General features: G+C 24.6%; 9 protein-coding genes across 9 annotated transcripts; 4 read left to right on the top strand and 5 right to left on the bottom strand.

The window, feature by feature from the left end:
* Positions 1 to 1,328: 1,328 nt before the first annotated feature.
* On the bottom strand, positions 1,329 to 2,255 carry OCT59_019090 (uncharacterized protein; the record flags this gene model as incomplete). Its single annotated transcript, XM_066135797.1, has 5 exons — positions 1,329 to 1,357; positions 1,436 to 1,490; positions 1,579 to 1,600; positions 1,697 to 1,719; positions 2,163 to 2,255. The coding sequence occupies 5 exons, from the start codon at positions 2,253 to 2,255 to the stop codon at positions 1,329 to 1,331; spliced, it is 222 nt and encodes a 73-aa protein (XP_066005053.1).
* Positions 2,256 to 4,840: 2,585 nt separating this feature from the next.
* On the bottom strand, positions 4,841 to 6,373 carry OCT59_019089 (uncharacterized protein; the record flags this gene model as incomplete). Its single annotated transcript, XM_066135796.1, has 7 exons — positions 4,841 to 5,016; positions 5,084 to 5,210; positions 5,328 to 5,504; positions 5,570 to 5,769; positions 5,846 to 5,945; positions 6,011 to 6,123; positions 6,334 to 6,373. The coding sequence occupies 7 exons, from the start codon at positions 6,371 to 6,373 to the stop codon at positions 4,841 to 4,843; spliced, it is 933 nt and encodes a 310-aa protein (XP_066005052.1).
* Positions 6,374 to 6,627: 254 nt separating this feature from the next.
* On the bottom strand, positions 6,628 to 7,134 carry OCT59_019088 (uncharacterized protein; the record flags this gene model as incomplete). Its single annotated transcript, XM_066135795.1, has 1 exon — positions 6,628 to 7,134. The coding sequence occupies one exon, from the start codon at positions 7,132 to 7,134 to the stop codon at positions 6,628 to 6,630; it is 507 nt and encodes a 168-aa protein (XP_066005051.1).
* A 92-nt stretch (positions 7,135 to 7,226) lies between these two features.
* OCT59_019087 (uncharacterized protein) lies at positions 7,227 to 8,532 on the bottom strand (the record flags this gene model as incomplete). Its single annotated transcript, XM_066135794.1, has 6 exons — positions 7,227 to 7,279; positions 7,361 to 7,411; positions 7,537 to 7,930; positions 8,011 to 8,115; positions 8,196 to 8,249; positions 8,338 to 8,532. 6 exons carry the CDS (start codon positions 8,530 to 8,532, stop codon positions 7,227 to 7,229), a joined length of 852 nt encoding a protein of 283 aa, XP_066005050.1.
* A 10,367-nt stretch (positions 8,533 to 18,899) lies between these two features.
* On the top strand, positions 18,900 to 19,115 carry OCT59_019086 (uncharacterized protein; the record flags this gene model as incomplete). Its single annotated transcript, XM_066135793.1, has 1 exon — positions 18,900 to 19,115. One exon carries the CDS (start codon positions 18,900 to 18,902, stop codon positions 19,113 to 19,115), a length of 216 nt encoding a protein of 71 aa, XP_066005049.1.
* A 303-nt stretch (positions 19,116 to 19,418) lies between these two features.
* Positions 19,419 to 19,872, top strand: OCT59_019085 (uncharacterized protein; the record flags this gene model as incomplete). The annotated part of the gene is made up of 2 exons (XM_066135792.1): positions 19,419 to 19,574; positions 19,699 to 19,872. The coding sequence occupies 2 exons, from the start codon at positions 19,419 to 19,421 to the stop codon at positions 19,870 to 19,872; spliced, it is 330 nt and encodes a 109-aa protein (XP_066005048.1).
* A 967-nt stretch (positions 19,873 to 20,839) lies between these two features.
* OCT59_019084 (uncharacterized protein) lies at positions 20,840 to 21,145 on the bottom strand (the record flags this gene model as incomplete). The annotated part of the gene is made up of 1 exon (XM_025326468.1): positions 20,840 to 21,145. One exon carries the CDS (start codon positions 21,143 to 21,145, stop codon positions 20,840 to 20,842), a length of 306 nt encoding a protein of 101 aa, XP_025176034.1.
* Positions 21,146 to 21,767: 622 nt separating this feature from the next.
* Positions 21,768 to 23,300, top strand: OCT59_019083 (uncharacterized protein; the record flags this gene model as incomplete). Its single annotated transcript, XM_025326467.1, has 1 exon — positions 21,768 to 23,300. The coding sequence occupies one exon, from the start codon at positions 21,768 to 21,770 to the stop codon at positions 23,298 to 23,300; it is 1,533 nt and encodes a 510-aa protein (XP_025176033.1).
* Positions 23,301 to 24,567: 1,267 nt separating this feature from the next.
* On the top strand, positions 24,568 to 26,144 carry OCT59_019082 (uncharacterized protein; the record flags this gene model as incomplete). Its single annotated transcript, XM_066135790.1, has 3 exons — positions 24,568 to 25,360; positions 25,504 to 25,902; positions 25,969 to 26,144. The coding sequence occupies 3 exons, from the start codon at positions 24,568 to 24,570 to the stop codon at positions 26,142 to 26,144; spliced, it is 1,368 nt and encodes a 455-aa protein (XP_066005047.1).

The raw sequence follows: 26,144 nt of genomic DNA, 5'->3' as shown, positions 1-26,144 counted from the left end.
AAATTATTATATATAAAACTACTACTCATAGAAAAAACTATAAAAAGCAAAAAAAAAAAAAATACTACTGTAATTACTGCGTTTCATTTTCTTTAGTGTTATTAAGCGAGAATATCACCTACATTAAATCCATTTCACCATGATCAATTTTTTCAGGTTCCATGATTTAATTAAATCTGAATCATCTTCTGTTTATTTTCTTCTTCATCATCTGAAACCAAATTTTCAAAAGGATCATTATCATTTTCTATTTCATTAATAAACACATCTGAATCTGAAGTAAGTGAATTAGTATAATTTTGCATTATTTCATTAAAAGCGTCATCAGATAATTAAGCTCTTGTTGTGCATTCAAAATATAAAATGAATGCAATCTTGCCATATTGGATACTTTTTCTACCTTATGTCTAATAAAAATAAAAACGAATTTAATAAAAAAATTTTAAATTTTAATAAAATAAAAGTATTCTATAAATATACTTAGTCTTTTTTGGATAAACCAATTTAATACTGAGAAAATACGCTCACAGCTTGCACTATGAGGAACAATAGAAAGAATATATAAAGCCAATTTTTGCAAATAATGATTTGATTGTTTACATCTTAACCATATGAAGTTCGTCAATATAAGAAAAACTAAAAGGAGACTTAAAAATCATCATAATTATTCATTTGAACAGCAAGTGTAAATGCTGATTTTGATCCTCCGCCCATACATAAGTACTAGGTGAGTGGTCAAATTTTCTAGCTTCTTCTTTGATAAAATAATTCCAAACATCATTTTTCTTCCTGCCAGGCTTCTTGAATTGTTCTGTTTCTGGAAGATCTGGTAATTCTACAACATTTAAATCTTAAAAAGATCCTGTTTCATCAAGAGAACCTGTTTCACAAGCCATAATTTCTCTTTTAGTTATCTTTTGTAATAGAAAATTTGAAAAAAAAATAACGCGCGAAAACCTTTTTCGATTAACCTAATTACATTTTTAGCCAATCATTAACTGGAGCGTCAATCATACAACTTTTAGGATAATGATATTAGAATTAAAAAAAAAATCGCCTAGAAATGCTCAGTATTAAAATAAAAAGAAAGTAATAACGAAAAATTTTAGGTTTAATAAAGTTTATGATTTTAAAGTTTACGTTTTTTTGAAAATGAATAAATAATAAAATTTAAAGATTACATGAAATTCATTCTTATGATACGAAAAATATTTTATTTCTTAACCACTGGCAAAATAATTAAGTTTCGCAAATAATCATAATTTCAGTTTTATTATTCTTACTAATTCAGTCTTAAATTTTCGGGTTGATAATTTATTTGAATTTTATTAAATAGAAACCAAAACTGAACCGTTCTCTAAAAAATATATTGTATATAATTATAAATGATATTCCCAAAAATAAAAAAAAACAAGGAACCCTCTTTGAAACATACCATAAAAAATATAGCTCAACTGCTTAAGGTGCACTCCAAGGAAAGGTAGTTCATTCTACAAGAAATGAAGTACTAACAATGTTTCTGAAGAAAATCGAAGAAACGTCCTCTTAGATCACCATCACCCTGTACTATTATCTAACCATCAGCCCAAGAAAGCAATATCTGAAAATAATAAAAAGAAAACACGTTAGAAATGTCCCTAAATAAAATAATAAAAATTAAAAAGCTTCGAGTAATCATGATAAAGAAGTAACGTACAGCACTTGTAAGTAAATTACGTGCTATATGCCATTATGTCAGCAATTTAATACTTTCTGGTTAAATTGCAATAATAATAGAAGGACAAATTCCATTGAAATGACAAAACTGGTTCTCTAGTAAAAGGAGTTTCGTCTATAAATTATAAAAAAATTAAAAATCCTATCAGGAAAGAAGTTTTTGGTGAAGTCGCGCAATTTTCCTGAAAAAAAACAAACGTCCAACTCCCCTTTAAATTATACAACAATCAAACCTACCTTTATATGGAGATTATATATCAGTTGTATCACTAATGGCATCAATGATCTTAATAATTTTTTCTAAATATAGTACTTCGAACAGGAAAAAGAAACACCTTTGACCCCTAAATTTTATCAAAAAAAAAAATTTTGTCTACCTTTATATGGGGGTTCAGTATCATCTGTGTCACTAAAATAAGGTGCAATTCGGCATTACGTCAATTCACCAAATCGGCACAAATCGGCATTACGGCAATTCGGCAATCGGCACGTGCTTTTAAATCAGGTCTGGTGATGACTGGTGTAATATATTTCGACATTATATGGTGTATTGTCGAATTACCACACCCCATTCGCCTGATCGGCAAAGGATATAACCTTATCCATCGTGTCTCAAATGCATAGGTTATATCCTCCATGGAAACCACGGTTTTTATTGGCCAATACTAAGCAGTGATCATGTGACCTTATAAGTGTAGACATTTTATCCTCGTAACTTAAGGACATAATTGTCTTAATAAATTTTGAGGACATGTTTGTCCTTGTAATGTTGAGGACATTTTTGTCCTCGTAATAATCTTGAGGACATTTCTGTCCTTGTAAATTTTGAGGACATGTTTGTCCTCATAATCTTGAAGGACATTGTTGTCCTTGTAAATTTTGAGGACATGTTTGTCCTTGTAATCTTGAGGATATTGCTGTCCTTGTAAATTTTGAGGACATTGCTGTTTTTGTAAATTTTGAGGACATGTTTGTCCTTGTAAATTGTAATGTTGAGGACATTTTTGTCCTCGTAATAATCTTGAGGACATTTCTGTCCTTGTAAATTTTGAGGACATGTTTGTCCTCATAATCTTGAAGGACATTGTTGTCCTTGTAAATTTTGAGGACATGTTTGTCCTTGTAATCTTGAGGATATTGCTGTCCTTGTAAATTTTGAGGACATTGCTGTTTTTGTAAATTTTGAGGACATGTTTGTCCTTGTAAATTGTAATGTTGAGGACATTTTTGTCCTCGTAATAATCTTGAGGACATTTCTGTCCTTGTAAATTTTGAGGACATGTTTGTCCTCATAATCTTGAAGGACATTGTTGTCCTTGTAAATTTTGAGGACATGTTTGTCCTTGTAATCTTGAGGACATTGTTGTCCTTGTAAATTTTGAGGACATGTTTGTCCTTGTAATCTTGAGGACATTGCTGTCCTTGTAGATTTTGAGGACATGTTTGTCCTTGTAATCTTGAAGACATTGCTGTCCTTGTAAATTTTGAGGACATGTTTGTCCTTGTAATGTTGAGGGCATTGTTGTCCTTGTAAATTTTGAGGACATGTTTGTCCTTGTAATCTTGAGGACATTGCTGTCCTTGTAGATTTTGAGGACATGTTTGTCCTTGTAATCTTGAGGACATTGCTGTCCTTGTAGATTTTGAGGACATTGTTGTCCTTGTAAATTTTGAGGACATGTTTGTCCTTGTAATCTTGAGGACATTGTTATTCTTGTAAATTTTGAGAAATTTTGAAATTGTGATTCTCGTAATTTTGATGATATTGCTATTCTCATAATTTTGATTGTTCTTGTAAATTTTGAGGACACTATATCCTTATAAATTTGAGGACATTTTTGTCCTTATAATTTGAAAACATTTTTGTTCTTGTAATTTGAGAACATTATTGTCCCTATAATTTGAGAATATTTTTGTCCTCATAATTTCGAGGACATTTTTGACCTCATAGTTTGATGATATTGTTATACTTGTAATTTGAGCTTGTAAATTTGAGACCATTTTTGTTCTTGTAATTTTAATTATATTGCTGTCCTCATAATTTGAGGACATTTTTGTCCTCATAATTTTGATGATATTGTTGCCCTCGTAAATTTAAGGATATTATTGTCCTTATAATTTTACAGACATTTTTGTACTCGTAATTTTGATGGTATTGCTGTCCTCATAATTTAAGGATGTTTTTGTCCTTGTAATTTGAGGACATTTTTGTCCTTGTAATTTTGATTATATTGCTGTCCTCATAAGTTGAGGACATTTTTGTCCTCGTAATTTTAATGATATTGTTATCCTCATAATTTGAGGACATTATTGTCCTTGTAGTCTTGCCCTATAAAAAAATTTTGTGCTTTATTTGTGCCAAATGGGTTAATCATATGATATTTATTTAGAATTTGTTTGAATTTTATATAATTTTTAGTACAAATTTCGAATAAATATTGCATGATTAGCCCATTTGGCACAAATTTAGCACAAACCTTTTTTATAGGGCTGATGACATTGTTGTCCTTGTAAATTTTAGGACATTAGTAAATTTGAGACATTTTTTTATGTCCTCATGATTCATATTTTTTGTATAGTGGTAATTTAAAATTAACTTTTATTTCATTATTTAAAATGTTAAAATGTATTAATATTATTCCCAGTAAATAGTTTTTGTATTAATTTGTACCAAATGGGCTCATCCATATATAATTTGGCTTAAATTTGGATTATTTTTTGCATAAATTTGAGCTAATTTCGAGCCAATGAGCCCGTTTGGTATAAATTTATACAAAAACTATTTACTGGGATTTAATGGACATATCACATATATATACACATATATATATGAAAAGCTCTAAATATTACATAAAAATAAGACTTTATAAATGCAAAAAAATTTGTTCTTATAAACAACCTGTAATGTAAGAAATGCGGAAATCAATTTTATGATTATTTAATCAATCTTTAAGATTATTATTTCTTTTCATCTGTTTATTAATGAAAAATTAATTAATTCAAATGTATTGATTAAATTATAATATAGCAACAGATTTGATTACATGAATTAAACTTGTTGAGTATTTTATTTATTATTGATTAATATTATTATTCTTATTGCACTAATTAGTTCACCAATATCCTATTCATTTTGTTCAAATCTAATGTTATAAAGTGAATCCAGAACTTTAATTCTTTCTTCTTCTTTAAGATTAGAATAATCCTGAAATTCAACATCTAATGGCCATCCTATAACTTTATATGAAGTTTGTGTTTTCCATCTTTTATATGGTATATTATTACCTTTTACATCTTGTTCTATAATATAATTACAGTAAATGTTATTTTTAAATTAAACTTGAATTAAAATTAATTGAATACTTACCAAACTTTTGCCGCAAAATAAATCTTACTTTATTTCTTGTTTCAATGCTATTAGGTTTTGAAATATTGATAGCAGATAGATTAAAAGTATGTCCAGTTTCAGATTCATCTGGCAAAATTTCAGATGACTTAGTTTCAGCAACAGATTTGATTACTCCTTCATTTTCTTATATACAGAATAAATACATACAGGTTGTTGTTAAAAAATCAAATGTAATATATAATAATATATGAACATTATATACCTTTTTTTTTAAAATAGAGAAACAACGAAATGGAATGATTGCATCACTTAAGTTGCTATAAGTCTGATAAAATTCTTCACCAATATTTGATCCAAACCAATGACTTCTAAGCTCATCATAATTGGATACAGCCAATGTAATAAACTCCATGCCACAAGTAACATGTAAAGTTCGAAACTACAAGTTGTAATTTATTATTATTACAAAATTAGATTGATACTACCAAGATAATATTAATTTACCATTTTTCGGATATCTTGAATTCCATTATTTAGTTGTGTTTTTCGTGATTTTGCATTTGTAATAAATGAGTTTTGCTCTTTAACACGTAAATTTGCAGCATTTTTAGCTTCTTCTTCATAATATTTACGTGTATCATTATTTAATGCATTCCATGCATCTGCACAGAGTTTTTGGGACCCTTTATCTTTAATATTTAAGCCTTTAAAATAAAGTAAAATTGTTAAAACATTGAAATTTAAATTTTAAGTAATATAAATCAGTTTATATATACACACCTTTTCCATGTGTTGCCCACCAATTAGATTGCCAAATATTAAATCCACTGATTTTTCTTTGTTTTCTAATAGCAGGTTCTCTATAATCTTTCATTACACTCTAATATAAAATGAGCATTTTAAATATCAAATTTTTAAGGATTAAACATTATTAAGTTTGCCTACCTTAATAAAATATGAATGCACATTAAGTTCATTAGCTAATAATTCAATTTCAGAATCATGCTGTTGCTGCAAATTTTTAATTTTTGCAAATGCTTCTACATTTAATTCTGAAACTATAAATTGTTAAATTATTAGTATTTATTCCTTTTTTAAAAAAAATTACTAAATAAAATATTTTATTAAATTAAATTTATAAAATTTGCATTTAATAAAATCTAGTATATCAACCCATTATACTGTTTAGCCAAAAATATATTTTAGTTTTTTTATTCTATTTTTCTATTCTTTGTTAGCATATATTCTTGTATTTTATAAATATTTACCACTTAAGTCAGAATCTAAGTCAAAGTTATTATTTTCCATCTCAATGAACGAAGCCAAGAATAACGCGTAACAATGCGTCATAATATAACATATATATATTTGCCGATCAGTCAGGTGATAAAACGTTATTTCAAAAAATTATATATCTTAATGTAAATTTACAATCTAAACAAATTTATTGTATTATCTCATAGTAAATCCACCAAATTTTATTGATTTTATTTAATAACAAGATAGAATAAAACAAAAAGAGAAAGTACATGTAAAAAAGTAAATAATAATGTCTAACTACTTTAATTTGCAACATTGCTTTCGTTACTTTCACTATCTTCCGTATCTAGATCCATATTATCTTGCATATTAGGATTTTGAAATAAATTTTTGATCGTTCCTAGTTTTAAATCAGTCAAAAATATATCGTAATAATAATCTGTAACTTCAAAATTTGAAATGTTAAGACCAGTATTTACTAACTGATCAAGCGTAATCCCAATATTAATTAATTTATATATTCTAAAAGCACTTTTCTTTTGTCGCCGTTCAGTTCTAGTATGAATACCTAATTGGGTGCACATAAAGTTTCGTTCAAATCTTCTTTGTTCTCTCTCATCATTTGGATGTTTTTCCACTGAAATGATATGTAAATCATTGTAAATATAAACAAGTGACATTCGATGATAAAGCTTATAAGCTTTAGTAGCAAGCTCAACTTGTTTAGAATGATTTTTTTGATCGACCCATTGCGTAATTCTTTCCTTAGCAGACTCTTCATCTGTAATTTGAATTGGTTCTGAAGTCATAACTTTTAAAGCCTGGTTAAAATTTGTGCGAATTTGGTAGTCTTTAATTTCTACTAAAGTCTTGTTCTCAATGGTTTTTACTACCAAACTATTTAGACTTTTTCCAAAATTAGAATATTTTTTTTCTTTTCACTTTCTTGTGATTCTGTTATTTAATTTAAAAAATTCAATCAAATTATAAAAATTAAAATAAATTTAGAATTATCAATATTTTAATGTCATTTACCTTTGCTAGCAATAACTTTTTTCTCAAAATTTTCAACTACCATATTACGACCTTTTTTAATATAAGAATATAGATTGATTAATTATGGTAAATTTATAATATCAATATATTTTAATAAAACAAATAAATTAATATAAGCCATATAAATAAATATTATTGCTACTTGAAATTCTTACCTTCTTCCTTTTTTTTCATAAGAGTTATATTAACTTTATTAATCCAAAGTTCAACAAGTAAATAATATTGATTAAATTTATCCCAAATTGTATAAGAAGGTAATGTTTTTTCTGCCCATCGTAATTCTTCTATATCAGTTGATTCTTTAATAAGTTCTTCAAAACCAAATTTTTCATGACAACGTTTATTTAGTGACTCCCAAACATCATCTGGATTGCTTTCTATCGTAAATCCCATTTGATGTAAATCATTTACAAGTATATTAATATGGTCATTATTTCTTTGTAGTGAAGTATTATCCTCATCTTCACTATCTGAACTAGAAACTATTGTTGAAGAGCTTTTTGACATATTAATTTGGTCGGATTTTCTTCTGAACTTATTGATTTTTTTCTATTTGCAATTAAGAATTTCATTAAATTGAATTAATCTTTAAAACGTAAAAACTAAATCTAATATGCATTTACATTTACCTCAAGATTATGATTATAAATTTGCAATGAATTTAACTCATCATTAAGTTGCTTATTTTTTATTTTTAATTTTTCATAAGTTTTTTCGGCAATTAGCAACTTTTCCTAATATAAAATTAAATTATAAAGATAAGCTGCTTAAATTAACGTTAATAAACAAGGTTTATTATATATGTAAACCTTACTTGCAATTGATCTATTTTCTTTACATGCTCAACATCGCAATTTTTTTCAGAATCCTAGAAGTTAAATTATTAAAATGATTACCATTTAATACTTTTATTAAAAAATTACAATATATATAATTAAAATATTAATTATATGAACCTGATCGGTTATAATATAATTGGAATCTTCAAGGTTAACTGTTATCCTGTCAATACGTTTACCATAAGAAATATTTGCAATATTATCTGTTATAGTAACATTACGTAACCGATATTTAGTTCTTCTCCAAATTAGTGATAATGCCTTGCTAATTTGAGTTATGTCATCTTCACTTAAGGTAAATATTTCTGCCATATTTTTGTTATCAATAATACAGACTTGCTTATAATACTCTTAAGAAAAAATAAGGTCATAGTATTTCCTTTTAAAAATTTTTGGTTTTATGTATATAATGCATATCCACAATACAAAATATAAAGCTTACCAGTTTAGCTTTTATTTTGAACTTTTAATCAAATAGAGCATAGAGCAAAAAAAATAGACGTGATGTTTATGGTCAAATAGAGCAAAAAAAAAATAGACGTGATGTTTATGGTCAAATAGAGCAAAAAAAAAATAGACGTGATGTTTATTTTATATTCTTAAATGTTTCACAAAATGATACATATTCTGAAGCATTACGCACCTGTGATAAAAATAGTTTGCTATTTTTAGTATTGAAAAACGCGTTTAACTCAATAAACATTTAAGATAATACTAAAAATAGTTTACTATTTTAGTATTGTAAAAACGCGTTTAACTCAATAAACGTTTACTATTTTAGTATTGAAAAACGCGTTTAACTCAATAAACATTTAAGATAATACTAAAAATAGTTTACTATTTTAATATTGAAAAACGCGTTTAACTCAATAAACGTTTGAGATAATACTAAAAATAGTTTACTATTTTAGTATTGAAAAACGCGTTTAACTCAATAAACATTTAAGATACTACTAAAAATAGTTTACTATTTTAATATTGAAAAAACGCGTTTAATTCAATAATGAGATAATACTAAAAACAGTTTACTATTTTAATATTGAAAAACGCGTTTAACTCAATAAACATTTGAGACTATTTTTATATTTTTAGTATTGAAAAAACATGTTTAATTAGATATCAGACAATAAACTTGTCCCAGATTTATTAGATTTATTTGAGATGATACTAAAATTAGTAAACTATTTTTATTACAGGTGTAAAATTATTTACTCCATATTCCAATCTGCAAACATGGTAAATTTTTTGTAGACATTTGTACAGCTTTTTAAATGATTATTTTAACAAAATATTGCTAATGTTTCTTTTTTTCTAGATTTTAGGTATTTCTTTAGATGGAATATTGACATTTTGAAAGAATTTATACTAAAATATTTTTTTGTTGCTTCTTTTAATAGAATGTCAAATAACATTTTATTTTATATTTGAACATTTCTATATATGTATTTCTACATTTCAAAGGTATATACCAAAATGTTTTTTTGTTTTTGAATGAAAAGTTAGCTAATGTTTGTAGGACTACAGAATTTAAGCATGTGAATTTTATTGTTCTTTTACCTTTTAGACATAATTACTTTTTAATCTTGTTATTTTTTATCTTTGGAATGTGATTTTTGTTGTTCTTCATCTTTGGGAGTAATCATTTTTTTTTTAATATTACATTAAAAAAATATAATTTGACCAGTACTCTAAATTATCTCTAAATAAATGTTTATCAAAATGTAAATGCATGAATGAATTACTGAAATAGCTATAATATTAGTGTCTATATCATTGATTTACCTTATCACTATTTTCGCATTTTTTATTAATTAAAATATTTTTATTTTTAATAAAATTTCGCTCAAAAACATATAAAAAATTTTAACACAAAAAAATTTTTTTCTGGGGTCTGAAGACCCCCCAGACCCCCTCCTTAGGCCTTTTTTTTTTTATCATTTATTAATTTTTTTTCTCAAATTTATTATTATTATTTTTAATTTTTTATTATTTATTTACATTTCTTATTCATTGTAAAACGTGAAAGCTACAATAAAATAAAAATAAGTAATAATATTATTAGTATAGTAATATTATTCATATATACAGTTCTTAAAAAAAGTAATCAGAACTATAAAAAATGCAAAAAATAAAGAATCATAATTAGAATACCTTTAAATTTTGCAAATTTGTTAAAATTTTAAAAAATACTTAAATACTTACTTAAATATTGTCAATCTGCCTATATTTTTATTAAAAAAACTATAAACATAAAGGGTTAATTTATTGAAAAATTTGTTTTGCTAGTTTTTTATTAAATTAAAATTAAAATTGACTCAAAATTTAAATTTTTAAAATTAAGATAAATTTAAATATATTAAACTTAAATTAATATTTTTTTTATTTATTTATTTTGAAAATTATTGATTAAAACTAAATATAAATGTTGATCATCATGATTAATTTTAATATATTAAACTTAAATTAATAATTTTTTTTTATTTATTTTGAAAATTATTGATTAAAACTAAATATAAATGTTGATCATCATGATATTTTCAATAACTATCAAATAATAAAGTGTTAAACTTTTTTTAATAAAATTGATAGTATAAATCAAAATTTTAATTATTCAATTTTTAATAAACTGGCAAATTGAATGCTTTATAAAAATTTAATATTTTTCATAGCTTAAATTTTTAACAAATTTTTTTTCAAGATAGAAGGTTGAAATTTTATACACATAAAGTTTGTAACTTTGTATATTTAATAACAAATTTATAAAATTTGAAGAAGCCCTAATCACCAGTTTTTTATTTTTTTGCATTTTTTTTTGTAATTCTAATTTCTAAATACTTTTTTTGAGGAATGTAAATAGGTTTTTGTTAATTGTATATTTATAAAATGTATTGCATATTATTATACATTACTGTACAGTCGCGTCCGAAAGTGACGCCCGATTTGAAAATGAAGACAAAAGCAAAAATATCTGTATTTTTTCACTAGTGTATACATTAGTAAAATATTCATACCTAGTTTGTTTCTCATACTAAATCAAATTTTCATAATGCCAGGGTGGCAACCTTCTCAAAAACAGAACTATTTAAATTTTTATTTTTTCTTTAATATAGCTTTAAATTCGCCTACAGCTCTTGGGAGAGGGACACACTTCTGGATAATATATTGGTTCATTTTTAAATGTTCTCTACTTGGTTTAAACCAAATAAATTTGTTGGAAAATTAGTAGTTGCAATTTTATTTAATTTTAGCTTATTTTTGGCCTAAAGATAAAGGATATAATCATCTGGAAACCTGTGATTATCTTGGCATCCAGTGATCAGAATTCGATGAACAAAGGCTCATTGGATTCGTCTCGTCAAGATGAGTTGAATGGTGAATGTCTCATATCTCTAGGGTTAATAGATACTAAGGTGTACCTTAAAACATTTTTTTGATGGTTTGGCCTTTATCCTGAGATATAATGATGCTACATGTATGAACTGGCCACCATTCGACGTGTATCAATGAGACAAATCCAATGAGTCTTTGTTTGTCAGAATAGAATCACTGGATAGTGAGATATTCCCAATTTCGTGAAATTTAGAGTTTCGAAAAATTTTCAGGTAAAGAATGTTTTAAGTTATATCTTGGCATCTATTGATCCTAGAGATATAGGCCAACCACCATTCACTTCGTCTTGACGAGATGAATCCAATGAGCCTTTGTTTGTCGAATTCTGATCACTGGATGCCGAGATGATCATAGTGACTTAATAATTATGGCCTTCATCTGTAAGTAATCGGGCAACACTTTCGGACGCGACTGTACATCATCATACATTGGTCACTATATAATGCATATTTTCTTTATGCTTAAAATAGACAACATTAATACTAATGCATATGATTATAAGTTTTCTAGTCAATCCTTTTTAAAAAATTTTAACCAGGCTTTTATTTTTTTTAATAAGTATTAGGGTAGTATGGTTTTGTTTAATAAATTTGTTAGAGAATTTTTTTAAGAATTATTTCATTGGAATTTTTTTTAGGAATTTGTTTTACTAATAGTTCTTTTGTCAGAAGATAAATTTTATAATTTGAATAAATTTATAATTTTAATTATTGTTTTGATAAATATTAAAAAATAAATTACTAATATGTGAAAAAATCAAAAAAAGGATACAAATTTAAAAACAGTTTGTAATGAGTAAAAAAAATGCTTTTTATAGCAATTATTGTTATACTTCTAATCTTTTTAAAGGTTTCTGCTATCTATTTTGTAATTGATATCTTTATATACCACAATAAAAAAAGCAAAGACAAATTGTCTATTGTCCATATAGCTTATTTATTAGAATTCTATTTTAGCTTAAATTCTTTTAATTTTATCTTTAGTTAATCTGTTATGTAATTTAATTTTATTTTCATTATCTATTTCAGATTTTTTTTAATTTTATTTCATAATAATATTTTTTAATTTATCTTTAATTAATTATTAATAACCTTTTTTGTATTATTTAGTTTCAGATTTTTTTTAATTTTACTAATTTTATTATATTTGTAATTTATTATTTTCTTAAATTTATAGTTAATTTACCTGAATAATTCTTTTAAATTATTTTAGCATTTTTATTTTTATTTTTATGACACTTTTATTTTATTTTTTTAACTCCATTTATTTAATTTTATTTAATTAAATTTATTTACTGTTTAATAATTTTAAAAATACTAATATCTTCATAATAAAAAAATCAACATTAAAGGAAAAAAAATTAGTATTTTAAATTTGAATATTAGGAATTTAAATGCATATTATTTAGTGTGTTAAAAGCATATTTTTCATACAATAATTACTAGTAATTTAATCAGTTGATAATTATTATTTAATAAATAGATAAAAGTTTATTAAATATATCTAAATTTGAGTTTTATAGCAAGTTTACTTTTTTTGTTATCTAAAATATGGCTGCTTTAGCTTGGATGCAAAAGTATTGATCTTGACCAATCAGATGGTATTTTCTTGACACATCAAGGAATTTCTTATAATTCCTAGTACCCATTAAAATTTAAAACCTTGATCTTTTATTTTTATTAATTAAAAAAGGCATTTGAATGCCATCATTTAAAAAAATAAATTATACAGATATATCATTAAATAAATTTTTTTCTAAGTATTTTTTAACAAATAATAATAAATAACAATGAGTTCACATAATAATAATCATTATTGAAATTTTTTTAATTTTTTTTTCTAATAGTATAAACTGGTATGCAAGAAAAATTCATACAAAATTTTCTTTTTTTATAATATATAATACAATAATATGTATAAATTTATTGTTGTGTATACTATGCTAAATATTCAAATAAATCACAAAATGAAAAAGTAAAAATGTCCAACTGAGGTAAAAGTTCTGGTATCCACCTCTTTCAATATTTTTATAATCATTATATTATTACTTCTTTCTGTTCTTTAATTTTATCTTAATCTTCATTTTCCTCTTCTTTATTTTCTTTTTCTTCACTCTCCTCTTCTTCACTCTCCTCTTCTTCATTTTCTTCTTCCTTATCCTCTACTTCCTCATTCTCTTCTTCATATCTTTCTTCTTCATCTTCCTCAATAAAGTTAAAATCCTCATCATAAATAATATTTTGATTATTATCATCGTCTCCAAAAATCTTATTTTTCATATTTTTAGCTATTTCTAAATTTAATGATATCTTATCTAACTCTTTCATTAAATTGCAATATATTCCATCCTAAAATAATAAAATTTATTAATTTATTAATAAAGTAATTCAATCATATAAATTTATTTACCTTTTTTTCCTGAAATTTAATAGCTTTTTCAATGAGTTCCTTTTGTTCTAACCAAAAAATAACAAGTCTTGTAATTTCAGATTTGACAAGTTCTTGCTCTTCTTTACTTCTATTAAGGTTATTGAAATTTTGTATTGCATTGTACATAATAATTCGTGGTATATTGCAATTTTCATCTAAAATAATATCTAGTGATATCCAAAAATTAGATTGATTATCTAAAACATTCTTGATTGATGCTGTTAGATATTTTTTCTTTTGTGTAGACGATAAAAATTCTCTTGTTTGATTATAATTTTCAATTGTCTTATTTATATTGGTTAATGCATTAGCATTCAAATTTTTAATTTTTGATGCTAACTTTTGACCTTTTAAAAATAATATTATAATTAATATATAATTAACAATTTATACATTACATATAAAAAAATTTTATTACCTTTGTGAAATTCATTATATAAATAAGATGAATTGAATAAATATTCATTTCTTTCTTTTCTCAATCCATCAATAAATTTAGATAGTTGATTAATACAATAAAATTCAAGATATGCACTATATTTTGAATCCATAGGATCCCACCGATGTGTTTTAGGTATACTTAATGATATTTCATAATTTTCAATTTTTTTAAGTATATTATCATGTTTTTTTCTTAAAAGTTCTTTCTTCTTTATATTATTAATCTTTGTAGTTTCAGTGCTAATAGTAGAATTATAAAATTTTAGTATTCTATTAATAATTGCAAATTATTACAATATATAATGCAATACACTAACTTAATACTTCTTAATTCCATTAATAATTCAAAGTATGCATGTTCTCCTTCTAAATGATGCTTAAATGCTAATGGTAAAAAAATATTAGTTATATACAATCTAACATATTTTAATAATAATATTTATACTGTACCATATTCAGAAGTCTTTTGTTTTTCTATTGTTTCTTCAATTAACTTGAAATCTATATTATGTTGTTGATTTAGAAGACTTAATTTTTCTAATGATTCATGTTCTACTTTTTTTGCATTTTTGTATCTCTTGAACAGATTATTTGCTATAATAAATAAATAATAATTAGTAATTTACTTTTAGAAAATAATTATAATCGATAATATACATTTCAAACCTAATTTTTCTACAGATTTTTGATAATGAAATTCAAGTGCTGTTCCTATAATATCCAATCTATGACCAAATTTCATATATTTAGTAGTTTTGGCAAATTTGCCAAGGTAAGACCACAATCTCTCCAGTGATTCACCATCAGTAAGACCTACTGATTTAATTACCCTTGGATGGTATTTTTGTTGGCATTTTGATGTATGGGCATATGCATGAAATATAGAAACTGCCCATGTAAATCTTTCATGATAAGGGTAAAGGATATTGTTTGGATTGGCAATATGAGCATCAAGAAAACAAGCAATATCATATAAAAATATAAATTTCTGATTTGATTTTGAAAATTGCTGTTGAAAATGATCAATTAAACATTCTGCTAGAACATATCTAATTAAATTATTTAATAATTATTAAATTAATATGAATAATAATATTATAATAGTCAAATTTATTTATTACCTTTCACCCATATTACGCAAATTTAAAAATTTTAAGGGAATTCCATGCCGACATGTACTTCCAAATATTCCTGTATCATCTAAATGTTTAAATTTTTGAAGAGATTTTATTTGGTTAGTGGCCTTAAAATTGGATTCACATGATGTTGGCCCGGTCTATTTTTTTAAAATAAATAAATAAATAAATAAATAAAAATTAAAAATCTTATATATGTTAATAAATATATTAACAACTTATATAGCTTATAAATAAATTAATATTTACCTCGGATTTATTGTTATTATTCATTAAGTGAATATTAGTAGTTGAAGCTTGATTATTTGATAACAACCAACATCTAAAATTATCTTCAGAAATAATAAATCTATCATTAACTAATCGATTTTCAACATCATTTCCCGCACTTTTTAATCTTTTTAGCTGAAAGTTTCCATCAAATGCTATAATAGTATTTGAATTTTCTTCATTTGGCTAAATAAAAGTTGTAAAAATATTATAGTTAGCTTTTATTAATTATATTGATTAATGTTTTAATAAAATATTGGTCTAAAGAATGAATATAATATTTTTATACTATAAATATGAATTATTTATTTTGTTATAAATAAGTAAAAATAAAAATATACTTGTGGACATGCAGGACATCCAAACTCATTATCATTATTTTTATAAGCTTTTCTAAAATTAGTCTGAATTCTTGATTTCAATCCAAGATATTGATGAAATGAAGAAATAAATGAATGATATATATTCTACAAATTATATAAAATTAGAATTATTACAATAAAATTTTAATATATAAAGCTGAAAAACTTACTTGTGTTATAATTTGTTTACTTTGTAATGCTTCTAAAACTTTGCAAAATGCCAAATATGGCACATGTGCTTCAAAAAGTAATTTATAATAAAGTTCAAATACTTCAAAATCAAAAGCAAGTGAAGGGTTGCAAGGTGTTGCAGGAAATAATCCATTTTTGATTAATGAATTTACATTTCCATCACATGCTGGAAGCTGAATATAAAACCATCCTAAAATATAAACAATTAGAATTATAAATTATTAAATAACTGAAGTTTAGAAAAATTAAAGTTACTTTAGTTACCTTTTAATGTAATTGTTAAAATTCTAATTATAGAATGCTCACAATTTCCTTCACATAATTGTGGCAATTTTACATCATTTGATTGAATTTGAAAATTTTCAAATATAAGAGTACGATGAAATAAATTGACCTTGTGATGAAAAATATTAAAACATGAATTACAATAAAATATTTTTGTTCCACAATCCAAGCACCTTAATACAGCCAAATTATTACAATTAATGCAAGTTGCATTGCTTGGAATTGCTTCATTTTCTAACATAATATTATAAATATCATCCATCCCCATTTTCCAATTTGTTGAAAGTGTAATTTGTCTTTGTTGATAACTAATATTTTTGTGATTGGATTTATTATCAGCAAATTCTATTTCACCAGTATTTTCATATTCATCATTCTTTGCTTCTAAAATTTGCTTAACTTGAAGTTTTGTATAACTGGATGCTTTATACTTATTTATTCCTTTAGAAAATTTATTGTTTATAACTCTTCCAGCATCTTTATTATTAAAGGAAACTCTATAAGGTCTATAAAATTTTGGTCCTTTAAATGTAAAATAAAGCGGAAAATTGTTATTACATCTTAAAAAATTTAAACTTTAATTATATTGACTGACCTTTTTTTGTTTTAGTATTAAGAGTATTTTTCTCAAAATTCATAGAATTTATCTCTTTAACCTTAAATTTAATAAATAAAGATGTTTATATTAGTATTCATAAATTATTTTTAACATTATTAAAACATACTTTGTTGAAATCTGACATTTTATTAATTAAAAAAAATCGAAAAAGATCAATTATTAAGATAATCTCTTTATATGATATTAATGAATGATCGGCAAACAAAAATGCAAATCCAACTGTTACCTACGTAAATGATCATAAGATTAATATGAATTATGGAAAATGATATATGAATGTAGTCTATTTAATTAAGATACAACATATAGATAAAAATAATCTCTAATAATTAAATCCAAAAATGTGAGGCAACTCAAGTAATGAAGACAAAATGTTTTTAAAATTATGAAAACACAAGTTACAAGGATACAATATCTTCAAATTATTACAAGGATAAAAATATCCTCAAAATTATGAGGATAGCAATATCATTAAAATTACAAGGACAAAAATGGCCTCAAATTTACAAGTACAGCAATGTATATTCTCAAAATCTACAAGTACAACAATGTTCTCAAAATTATAAGGATAGCAATATTATCAAAATTATGAGAACAATAATATATATTATCAAAATTATGAGGACTAAAATGTCCTTAAATTGCAAGGACATCAAATTTATAAGGACAGCAATGTATGTTCTAAATCTACAAAAACAACAATGTCTCAAAATTATGGGGACAGCAATATCATTAAAATTATAAGGACAACAACATCCTCAAATTACAAGGACAAAAATGTCCTCAAATTATGAGAACAGCAATAACATTAATATTATGAGGACAATAATATCATCAAAATTATGAGGACAAAAATGTCCTCAAAATTATGAGGATAGCAATATCATCAAAATTATGAGAACAAAAATGTCCTCAAAATTATGAGGATAGCAATATCATCAAAATTATGAGGACAAAAATGTCCTCAAAATTATGAGGATAGCAATATCATCAAAATTATGAGAACAATAATATATATTATCAAAATTATGAGGACTAAAATGTCCTTAAATTGCAAGGACATCAAATTTATAAGGACAACAATGTATGTTCTAAATCTACAAAAACAACAATGTCTCAAAATTATGGGGACAGCAATATCATTAAAATTATAAGGACAACAACATCCTCAAATTACAAGGACAAAAATGTCCTCAAATTATGAGAACAGCAATAACATTAATATTATGAGGACAATAATATCATCAAAATTATGAGGACAAAAATGTCCTAAAAATTATGAGGATAGCAATATCATCAAAATTATGAGGACAAAAATGTCCTCAAAATTATGAGGATAGCAATATCATCAAAATTATGAGGACAAAAATGTCCTCAAAATTATGAGGATAGCAATATCATCAAAATTATGAGGACAAAAATGTCCTCAAAATTATGAGGATAGCAATATCATCAAAATTATGAGGACAAAAATGTCCTCAAAATTATGAGGATAGCAATATCATCAAAATTATGAGAACAATAATATATATTATCAAAATTATGAGGACTAAAATGTCCTTAAATTGCAAGGACATCAAATCTATAAGGACAACAATGTATGTTCTAAATCTACAAAAACAACAATGTCTCAAAATTATGGGGACAGCAATATCATTAAAATTATATGGACAACAACATCCTCAAATTACAAGGACAAAAATGTCCTCAAATTATGAGAACAGCAATAACATTAATATTATGAGGAAAATAATATCATCAAAATTATGAGGACAAAAATGTCCTCAAAATTATGAGGACAACAATATCATCCAAATTATGAGGACAAAAATATCATCAAAATTATGAGGACAAAATATCATGAGAACAAAAATGTTCTCAAATTTACAAGGACAACAATGTATGTATGTTCTCAAAATTTACAAGGACAACAATGTTCTCAAAATTATAAGAATAGCAATATTATCAAAATTACAAGGACAAAAATGTCCTCAAACTTATAAGAACAGTAGAGGACAGCAATATCATTAAAATTACGAGAACAATAATATTATCAAAATTATGAGGACAAATATGTCAGGACATCAAATTTATAAGGACAACAATGCATGTTCTCAAAATCCACAAAGACAACAATGTCCTGAGGACAGCAAAATCTTCAAAATTATAAGGACAAGAATGTCCTCAAATTACAAGAACAAAAATGTCCTCAAATTTACAAGGGCAATGGTATTCTCAAAATTTACAAGGACAACAGTGTCCTCAATATTATGAGGTCAAACATGTCCTCAACTTACAAGGACAACAATGTCCTCAAGATTATGAGGACAAACATGTCCTCAAAATTTACAAGGACAACAATGTTCTCGGACAAATATGTCCTCAAAATTTACAAGGACAGCAATGTCCTCAAGATTACGAGGACAAAAATGTCCTCAAAATTTACAAGGACAGCAATGTCCTCAAGATTATGAGGACAAAAATCTCTTCAAAATTTACAAGGACAACAATGCCCTCAAAATTATGAGGACAACAATGCCCTCAAAATTATGAGGACAAAAATGTCCTCAAATTTATTAAGACAATAATGTCCTTAAGTTACGAGGATAAAATGTCTACACTTATAAGGTCACATGATCACTGCTTAGTATTGGCCAATAAAAACCGTGGTTTCCATGGAGGATATAACCTATGCATTTGAGACACGATGGATAAGGTTATATCCTTTGCCGATCAGGCGAATGGGGTGAATTACCATGGACCACCATGTATAGGAAATAAAAAGTTGGCAATATGAGGGAATATAGAAAAAAATTTTCATAGAAGTTCCAATGTTCAAATAATTCACTTAATACACTAAATTACTTAATGAAGAGGGTCAACCAACTTAATGTCAATAGTAATATTATTGACACAACCAATAAATAAAATGTAAAAAACATATACTATATATATATATTTTAATACGATAAATATAAATTTTATTAATTTTATTAAAACGTGCTTTTTTTGACTCTGGTTGTACGGTCCGGTCCAAAAAGACCGGTCTTTCAACCTGGCCGGACCGGGACCGGACAAATTTAAATAAGAAAGTCCCCATGATTTTAGAACCTTTAAATTACGCAATATTTTTTAATTAAAAAAAAAAACCGTTTTTCATTAATAATTTCATAAAAAAAAAACGTTTTTCTCAAACGGTTTTAATTATTTTAACAAAAAATGTTGCGAAAACATTTCTTATTAATAAACAATAAATTAAAAATTTAATTTAATAATTTTTTTTATTTTTTTATTTTTTTAAAAACTTTATTAATATTATAACAATTATTGCAAAACAATTTGTCATAATTTAGACGACATGCATCTCCTAATAAAGTATCTATCTAAAAACCTGTTAAAAAATAAAAATAAAAATAAAACTAAACAAACTATAAACTACCAAAACGTACTAGCTATTTATAATTTTAATTTTAAATTTTTAATTAAAATCTACTCTAATACCTACTATCACTAGCGATAGATACTTTACTAATAAATTTATCACTTTTTCTTATTCTTTTTCTTCGATTTCCCACCTTTTTACCTTTCCCTGCTTGAGCAGATTTTTCTTTTTTCGCCACTATTGTAGCAATATTTTCTGATTCAATCTTCCCATCAGTTTCATCACTACTAACTGACCCCCTACTCAATTTCTCCTTGCTACATCGCTTGTGACCAATTTTTTCTTCTGAAATTTCTTCTTTTTTAATTTCAGGCAGACGCGATGAACAAGGTTGATTCACCTTATTATATAGACTCATGTCCTCTTCGGAAACTGGTACTTCTCCGTTTTTCCTTTTTTCCTGAAATCATTAATGACGTCGAGCACTTCTCGTCCGGAATCACGTGACCGTTCGTATCTGACCCTTTTTCGAGAAAATGCACCCTTTCGATGTTAATTTAATAATTTCGCAATTCTTTAATAATAATTTTATTTAATATAAATTTACATGTAGCATCACATAATATTATTTTATGGTAATTCTAAAGATTCTTTTGTTTTAAAAATTAATCAGCTCCATTAATTTTAAGAAACATTAAAAAATTAATTTGTTAAATTAAATTATTTAGTATTACCTATTTAATTTACAGGATCATTTGAAAGATCCTCTATTTTGAATCAAATTATTTGTAGGCATAATTAACGTGTCTTACGTACTGTATTAATACGGTTTACTGATTTACTATATACCCATAATTTTGACCAGAATTAAGTTGGATCATCGACAGTAAGTAAATCATTAAACATGTTACACACGGTTAATTAGCAATGAATTGTGCGACAATATCGGAAATCACCGTTCCGAAAATTAATATAGTTTATCCGGTAGATACTGTAGTGAAATGTGATACACAAATACCTTTCTTTTCTTTCTCTTTACAATGGCTTGTTCAAAAATATTCTCAGGAGATTTACCCGAACTAATCCATGATATTATAAAATATTTTCAGAATGATTTTTCAACTTTACATTCATGTATCCTAGTTAACAGATTATGGTGTCGTTTAGCAATTCCATTATTATGGGAAAATCCATTTTCAATTCCTACAAAAAATTATAAATTTATTGAAATTTATTTGAATAATTTAAATGATGAATTAAAAACAAAATTGAATGAATATAAAGTTATTGATAATTTATTATATTCAAACACACTCTTCAATTATCTTAGTTTTATAAAATGTTTGAATATATGCAGGATTGTTGATTTTATTGACAAGTGGTCTGGAGATATTCTTAGAACTTCAAAACTTGAAAATAGAGATTCAGAATCTAATTTTAAAAAATTAATTCAAACGTCACTATTTAAAACGTTTATTGAAAATGAATTAAATTTACATACCCTTGAAATTGAGATCTTAACTGATTTTTATTTTATCTCGTATCTTAATGATATTTTTGAATTAATTTTACAAAATCCAAATTTCATTCACAATATTAAAAATTTGAAACTTTCTATTTTATTTTTTAGTAATAATACGCTAATTAATAATCGTATATTGCAATTAATCAATTCACATCAAAATCTTAAAAAAATTGTGCTATGCCATAAAAGCATTCTTTTGCACCAATCATTATTTAAAGATTATAATTGTTCAAATACTTTAAATACTATCATATTATACGATGTTAATCTTAAACATATAATCAACTTAGAAAAAGTTTTTGAACAATTAAATGTTTTAAAATCTGTTCATTTCATTAATTGTTATTCTTTTGATACTAGTTTTATTCAACAAATTATTAATTTATCTAAACCATTTAAATTAAAGTCTTTATTTATAAAAGAGAAACTTAAAATTAATGAATCATTACAATTACTATTTCATGAATATGGTAATTGTATAGAAAATTTTGGAATTGAATTAAATTATAATGATTCATTGTATGAACAACAATTACTTGAATTAATTACAGAGTATTGCAAAAATATCAAATTTCTTAATATTTATAATATTCATCACCCTAAAAGCCATACTTACCTATTGTTCAATTTGATTAAGAATATTAAACATAGTCTTAATTATCTTTCTATCAACTGTGGATGTTCTAATGGTAGTTCAATATTATTACAAAATTTAGGACAAGTCCTTCCTTCCAAATTAGAATATTTAAAATTGCATCTTTTGATTAATGCAAGTGATTTTAAAGTATTCCTAAAAAACTCCAAAGGTACCTTTATTAAGGAATTGTTAATTAAAGATTTAAAATGGAAAATGAATAATGATATTTTACCTTATATAAAAAAATATATAATGAAGGAGAAAAGAGTCAGGTATTTGAATTTTAGGAATTTTAATAAAGAATTGTTTGATTTGAATGATGAAGTGAAGGAATTTAGGTTGTATGATATTAGAGTTCAAAAATATTGTAATAATTTCATCGAAGATCGTCAATTTATGCAACTTGATTAATTATATAATTTAAAAGTATTACACATGTACATTTATCTTTATAATTTTTATAAATAAATCGTTTTTATATACTTATTTACCCTAGTTAAAACTTGTATTTAATAATAATTATATTAACAATTATATAAATCTAAAAATATGAATCATTGATTTAAAATTTAGGGACAAATTTGCAAATTATATTCAAATTATATTTAATATAGTCCACCACCAATAAATAATCCGAATATATAAAAGAAATAAAAGAAATATAAATATGTGTACTCTTTGTTCTGTTTACTGTTGAAACAGAGGAGTAATAATAGTGGAAAGAAAGGAGAATGCAGGCAAGAAACAACAAAATATGAATCGATGCTGTAATAGTGCAGTAATTCCATAATAATGCATAATCTTAGTAACTAGTAACATATTAGTGATTTAATTGTTAGATTAATTGCAATACAGTACCGAGGGGTCCAAGGGTATAAAAAATTGGCATACATTAAATTGCTAATTAAGTTTAATAAAAAGGGTTGATTGATATATTCTCATCATCAGTGGTAATATTAACATGAACTTTAATTTAATCTTAAGATGGTGTTTTTTAACTCTGACCTTTTAATAAACAAACCCATAATTTTAACACTTTTCAATTTTTTTCGATGATTTCAATCTTTTAAAGCTTTATTAATTAATCATGTTGAGAATTTTCGATTTTTTTAAAGATCACACAACATTACATAAAAAGAAGTATTAACAAATTTTTCGTTCGACTACTCAAAATCGCACGTAAGCAAACTAAGCCATGTTCACTCGTTTACGTCACCTACGCCACCTTTCAATACAGATCCGTTACTATCATTCTTCAGAGTAATTTTCCTCACTCAAGCTCATGGTATGCACATAGAAACAACGAAAAGTTTAAATATTATAGTATTATTCCCTTTGAAAAACTTTTTTTTATTTTCCCTTTATCTGTTTTTTCTTCTTTATACTCACTTCTTATAGCCTAGTTATTATTCGTCATTTGCTTTTTTCTATTTTGTTCTATTTGACATGTAGGACATTTTAAACGATAGACGGTCGTAATTCTGGACGAGCTTACATTTGTTATTTATATTCTACTCTTCAAAAAAAAAAGTCTTTTTTAATCTGGCCAAATATAGTTTTTGACCGGAATTAAGTTGGTATATAAATCATAACCACATTAGTTATTATGTCTAATTTTTACTCATGTTAAACAATTGATATAATTTAATCAGTCATAAATCTTCTCCTTGCTTGCAATATGTCATGTTCAAAAGTATTTTCAGGAAATTTTCCTGAACTAATATATAACATCACAAAATATTTTCAAAATGATATTTCAACTTTACATTCATGTATTTTAGTTAACAGAGAATGGTGTCGTTCAGTGATTCCATTATTATGGGAAAATCCATTTTCAACTCGTACCAAAAATTATAATTTTATCAAATTTTATTTACAGAATTTGGATGATGACTTAAAAAAAAAATTAAATATATATAATATTGATAAATTGTTACCTTCAAACACACTTTTTAATTATATTTGTTTTATAAGATATTTGAATATATGGAAGATGATTTCTTCTATTAATATTTGGATCAAAGATGTTCTTAGAATCTTAAAGCCTATAAATAGAAATGAATCTGGTCTTAGAAAATTAATTCAAACATTACTATTTAAGATATTAATTGGTAATGAAGTAAATTTACATACTCTTGACATTGTTATCTTTTCTATTTCAAATTATAAATCCTATTATTATGACATTTTTGAAATAATTTTACAAAATCCAAATTTTATTATCAACAATGTTAGAAATTTAAATCTCTCTATTGGTGTTTCTTCTAGTAGATACTCAAATCGCAACAATAGTGACAAATATATGTTGATTAAAGATCTTCTATTACAAATAATTAATTTACGCTCCAATCTTAAAACCATTACATTCAGAACTGAAAGTTTTCCTTTATATAAATCATTATTATTATCAAAAGATTATAATTGTTCAAATACCTTAAATACTATCATATTCTTTCGTGTAAACCTTAATAGTATTACCAACTTAGACAAAGTATTTGAACAATTAAATGTTTTAAAATCTGTTCATATAATTTATTGTTGTTTTTAAAAAGTAGCTTTATTCAACAAATTATTAATCTAACTAAACCATTCTTATTGAAAACTTTATTTATAGAAAAAAGTGAAATATTACAAATTAATTCATTAGAATTATTATTACAAAAATCTGGTGTTTATTTAGAGAGTTTTGAATATCTCAAGTTTGATATTAATCAACAATTAATAGAATTAATTGAAAAATATTGTGGAAATATTAAAAATCTTTATTTATATACATCTAGATATCACATAATCTCTTCAGTACTCAATTTAATTGAAAATATAAAACAAAATCTTAATTATCTTTCTATTCATTCATTTGATGAAAGTATTAGTGGTATTAGAAGTAGTTCAACTATATTAAGAAATTTAGGTCAAATTCTTCCTCTTGAATTAGAATATTTAAATTTAATCCTTAACATTGCAGTAAGTGATTTTAAAATATTCTTAGAAAATATTCAGAATACTTTTATTAGTAAGTTATTAATTAAAAATATGATACACGTAGATAATTATTATGACATATTATTTTGTATAAAAGATTATACTAAGTATAACAAAAGAATCAGGTATTTGAGTTTTAGGGATTTTATAAATAATGATTTGTTTGATTTGAAAGATTTAATTAAGGAATTTAAGCTTTATAATATTATAGTTCAAAGATATGATTTATATATTAATACTTTATCAATTTATAAAGAAATCTTGATTAACTAA

This window comes from Rhizophagus irregularis, chromosome 28 (genome assembly GCF_026210795.1).
Source record: "Rhizophagus irregularis chromosome 28, complete sequence".
NCBI classification, from domain to species: Eukaryota; Fungi; Glomeromycota; class Glomeromycetes; order Glomerales; family Glomeraceae; genus Rhizophagus; species Rhizophagus irregularis.
This window is presented reverse-complemented; position numbering and strand designations above follow the sequence as displayed.